This window comes from Scardinius erythrophthalmus, assembly GCF_964197995.2.
Source record: "Scardinius erythrophthalmus genome assembly, chromosome: 1".
In the NCBI taxonomy this organism is placed as follows: Eukaryota; Metazoa; Chordata; class Actinopteri; order Cypriniformes; family Leuciscidae; genus Scardinius; species Scardinius erythrophthalmus.
Window position 1 is genome coordinate 21,579,470 of NC_138221.1, and position 5,440 is coordinate 21,584,909.

The window sequence follows — 5,440 nt, forward strand, 5'->3', positions numbered from 1 at the left end:
AAGCTACTTTCATAGTACCTAAAACCCAGGGTTGGCGGAAACTAAACTAAAACATAAATAGTACACATGTAATCCAGTTCAAAGTGTAATCCGCCAATTCAGGACACAGCCTCTGAATAGGGGCGCAGCAAACCAGCTTAATTTATCTGGCCATGGTATTGGCTAAGCCAAAAATACATGACCCGGCAGCGCTGAGGCTGAAACATCCTCACCATGTCCTCCAGTAAAATGTAAAACATAAAAATGACAATAGCCAATTTGGGCTCCATAGCTGTTTACACAGTTATATCAAATTAATTATCAGGATGGCAGCTGTCCTTTCGCACCGTTTATTGGTGCCAGGAGCAGTAATCGGGAACACCTGGTTGGGCAATTAAGAAATCCTATGAAGGCTACATGGCGCGTCCTTCGAAGAATGCACATTGGGAAACAGCTGTTGAGTTCATTCAGAACTGAGCGATTTTGTGTACATTTGTGTGATTGTTTAGATTTTTGGAGTGTCTGAATTGTCAAAGTGACATTCTGTTACTGAATGTCAAGTCAAAGTTTGAGATCTGTGAGGGGAATTGATATCAAGTGTTGCTATTGACATTTTTTATGATCATTGTCAGTTTATACAAATCTGTAACATGTTGAATTAATTTAGTGGAATTAATAGTTATTATATAGTCAGAACTAAATTTAGATTAACATATTATGGTTATTTGCCTGTAAAGGTTCGTAAAGATAGGTTATTTATTTTGTTATTATTGATGATTTGTCCATGTTATATTGTGAGAAAGCATGTTATCTGCTTTCAATATAGTTGTTTTACAGGCTTTTATCATCTATCCTGACTCAGATAATGTGTTTCTAACAGCAAACACTCAGAGTAAAGTGAGATGATCTGCTGATGATCCTGAATGGCTTGTTGAATGAGTGTTGATAGTCTGAGGCTCATCAATATTAACAGATCTGCAGAAAACACTCTTTATTTCATGACAATAGTTCCTGTTTTCACCTCATTTATTATGCTGATGTCTTCAGATCTCCTGTTAATTGACACTTTGAGCTCATTTCATTGGTGTTAAACAGATGTTGGTCACTATAAGTAGCCTATGTTTATTTCTGTTTATGCTTTCAACTGTTTTTCTTATCATTATTTATATTTGGAAGAATTTACATTATTTTATTCTGTTGTCCATGAGCATAGAAACAAACTCAGTAAAGATATATTTTTGATTTTGGCAGATCAACTCCTCACCATACAATTCATCATCAGTGAAGCTCCTCCCACTGTAATTCATCATCAGTGAAGCTCCTCCCACTGTAATTAATCATCAGTGAAGCTCCTCCCATAGCAGTCCCATCATCAGTGAAGCTCCTCCCACTGTTATTTTCCAATAAATGCTGGAATATTCCCATCAGATACAAGTGCAGAGCATCAGGAAGAGCTGAAATCTGTAAAGATCTGAAACACACTGAAGATCCTGAAGAACAAAGAGGTTGGTGTTTATTCTTCATTCATTCATGATGCTGAAGAACATAATAACTGGAGGATCATTCATGAAAAGTGTTTAATTAATTTATAAAAAGACAAATTATTGTCATATTTCATTGCAATTGTCTGTTACATCTGTGATATTTTTTAATCTCCATTCACATATTTCCCTCTTTGAATTATTTTATTTAGAAAATTTGAAAGTGAGTTTTTCTTTCGTGTCAGACCTGATGGAAGTGAAGGAGGAGAGGGAAGAACTGAGTGAAGTGAAGGAGGAACATCATGTCAAACCTGAAAAAAACCCTTCGAGTTGCTCAAAGACTAAAAATAAATTTTTAAATAAAAGAAAAGACAAGAAATCTTTCACCTGCACTCAGTGTGGAAAGAGTTTCACAGCCAAACAAAGTCTTGAGCTTCACATGAGAGTTCACACTGGAGAGAAGCCGTTCACATGTGATCAATGTGGGAATAGTTTCAGTCAATCATCAAACCTTAATCGTCACATGAAGATTCACACCGGAGAGAAGCCGTTCATGTGTGAACAGTGTGAAAAGAGATTCACAGACAAAGAATCTCTTAATGTTCACATGAGGATCCACACTGGAGAGAAGCCCTTCACATGCGATCAATGTGGGAATAGTTTCAGTCAATTATCAGCCCTTAATGCTCACATGAGGATCCACACCGGAGAGAAGCCCTTCACATGCGATCAGTGTGGGAATAGTTTCAGTCAATCATCATCCCTTAAAGAACACATGAGGATCCACACCGGAGAGAAACCGTTCACATGTGATCAATGTGTGAATAGTTTCAGTCAATCATCATCCCTTAAAGAACACATGAGGATCCACACCGGAGAGAAGCCGTTCACATGTGATCAGTGCAGCAAAACATTTCTCAGGGCATCAAACCTGAAGGCACACCTGACAGTTCATACAAAGGAGAAGCCACATTCATGTTCTGAATGTGGAAAGAGTTTTTCACAGCTGCAAAGTTTACAAAGACATCAGAAAACTCATACTGGTGTGAGAGAGTACATGTGCTTTGAGTGTGGGAAGACTTTCATTACAGCGAACGGTTTAAAACTGCACCAGAGGATTCACACTGGAGAAAAACCTTACAAGTGTTCACACTGTGTCAAGAGATTCAGTCAGCCATCAAATCTGAAAACACATGAGAGGATCCACACTGGAGAGAAGCCGCACACGTGTTATCGGTGTGAAAAGAGTTTCTCTATTAAAAGTCAGCTGAAGAGACACATGAAGATCCATACAGTGGAGAAAGCACATCACCAAAGTCTGAGATCACGGTAAGAAGTTCATCTTTATGTGCTGAGCAACAAAATCTCTTCTGTGTAAGTTAGTCACAGTCAAATATCTCCTCTCCACCTATAGTTGGCGCTGTTTCACAGTGGCTGCTGTTGAATCATCCAGGTTGTGAATGAGGCAGACACCTGATGTGATTGTAAAGCGCTTGGTGTGTACAGTAGTAAATAGTAGCGCTATATAAATGCCTCATTCATTAGTTTCTTAACAGCCACGATGAGCAACGGACATTTTGTTCTTTGATTGGTTTCGATTAACTCGTGTTCAACCGAACATGAATGTGTGATATATCACTTGAAGATACACATGAAGATCCATGCAGTGGAGGAACCACATCACCCCGTCTGAGATCACGGTAAGTAGTTCATCTGAGAGGCAAAAGCTGCTTTTCCACATTCGGAAAAGGTTCCAGTTGTGTTTACACAAAATTACAAACCGTTCTGGGCCCTGAATTCCCAGCACACTTGGCTAATATTGGCTAAAATTTCGAATATTTTGCCAATACGAAATATGTAAACAAACCTGTATTTTACAGAACACATGTTTGATACACGCTCTGAACCACTGATTTGAAACAAAATATTCGTTAAGGTTTCCGAGCTTCGTGAAAAAGTGTTTCGAAATCGCCCATCACTACTTTAACTACATGAGTAAGACATGATTAGCAAGTTGTTTGCATAAAATAGTCCATTAAAACCCACTTGATTTAATGTTTCATTTAGACCCGATGGACATGAACAAGAAAGGAAAAACAGAACATGAAAATCAAGTCTGAAGATTCACATGAGAGTTCACACTGGGAAGAAGCGGCTCAGGCTTTCTCTCTGAAATCACATCTTCTCATTCTGAAGAAAGACCCTTTAACTGTGATCAGTGCGGTAAACAGTTTCATTGAGCATCAGTCCTGAAGAAACACCTGAAGAATCACTTAAAGGAGATTTCCATACAAACACAAGATATACTTTCATGTTCCTCTTAAACTGGACACTTTTCTTCCCTTCTTCTCTTGAGATGCTATGGCTTTTATAAGTCAGTAAAGAGAGAGATCTGTCTAATTCCCTTTCACTTTTAATGTTTGTATTTGCTTCATGTAATTATTAATTAAACTATTGATTCATTTTATCAACACCTCATTGTTATTGTCCATCTTCTTATTTTCTGCAGATTCTGCTTGAATCAGGAATAATTTTAGTTCTGAAAGTCATGAAGTATCCTGATATGATTGCTTTTTGAGTTTCCCATGTTATAATTTTTTCAATAGAGCTTTTAAATGCCTAATAAATTATATTTCACCCACACATGACTGACACTGAATGAGATTGCTGTCTGTCTACATTATTAACAGTCTCACCCTTGATATCCAGTATCATATATACATTTCAAATGTGTTCTAGTCAGTTTGATGTTTCATTCACACTATGAGGCTTCATGAAGTCAGAACAATTACTATTAATGTCAAACAACTACAGCTTTGAGATGTGGGGTGGACCAAGTACAATTCCTAGTTTTAATTCTTTCAAAACAAAACTTTATAACAAAAGAGGCAGGTCTTGACATTTGCAGGGCTCAACACAAATGAGCTTTTCTACAGGTTCATTCTGGTTCAGATTTTTACTTTCCCTGCAAACATTTTCACTGGACTCACTACAAATAAATAATAATATTATAAGTATTTTAATAAATATAAAGACAAGTAAACAGTGCAAAGAAAAAGAACAAAGTAACAAATTACAAACAATAGCACAAATAAATACAATCAGGGCAAAACTGAGGGGTCTGGGGCCACTAGCGACGGCCCTGGCACTACATAAGCGAGTCTAGTAGAGCATGCATTTAAGTAAATAATGTTAATCTTAAACAAAGAAAACAAGTTTAGAAGAGGAGCACAATTTTGTTAGGTAGACTGAAATTAGAATGTTTTAGTAAATCAGACAAAAAGCATTTTCCCGTTTTCTCAGTGTATGCTACAAATGACCTTAACTAGAACATCATTATTGTAATGATGCTGGAGAAAGCGAGGATCTATTTGCAGGATTTTAATAGAGAAACATGTAGTACATATAATAAAGAACACGAAGGACAAAGAAACAAAACCATGAGCAAGACAAGATCTAGAAGCAACCCTTACATGTACAACAACTGACAAAGTAACACGTGAAACACAGGGGCTATAAATACACAGGGATAACAAGCTAAACAAGCTAAACAAGATAACAAGGGGGTGTGGTTAATTGGAAACACCTGGGGAGACTAATCAATATGAAAAACTACAAAGGACTACAAAACATGGCACAGAACAGGAAATAACAAAAGGGCACACAAGACAAGGGAAACACAGGACAGGAATCATGACAATTATAGAGTAGAACACTTATTCAAATGTGCAATTAAAAAAGTCCATTTTGGAACAGCATAGATCAGTGAACTGCTGTCAGTTGTGTGTGTGTGTAACTATATAACTATATTTAATTAAAAATATAAATTTTTGGGTTGGCTTGGGTTGGGTTGGAAAAATATATCTATGTAAAACACCTTAGATGCATTAAGCAGGGTAAGAAGATGTAGTAATATGCCACTCTTGAAGACAGTGTGCATTAGCTGTTAAATTGTAATATATTTAAAGATGAGTTTAGCA

The 5,440-nt window shown here is 36.9% G+C and overlaps 1 protein-coding gene across 1 annotated transcript; it reads left to right on the forward strand.

Moving 5' to 3' along the window:
• Window positions 1-1,417: 1,417 nt before the first annotated feature.
• Window positions 1,418-2,793, forward strand: LOC308695288 (uncharacterized protein; the record flags this gene model as incomplete). The annotated part of the gene is made up of 2 exons (XM_081373386.1): window positions 1,418-1,484; window positions 1,673-2,793. Exon 2 carries the CDS (start codon window positions 1,711-1,713, stop codon window positions 2,791-2,793), a length of 1,083 nt encoding a protein of 360 aa, XP_081229512.1. The 5' UTR covers window positions 1,418-1,484; window positions 1,673-1,710.
• Between the last annotated feature and the right edge of the window lie 2,647 nt (window positions 2,794-5,440).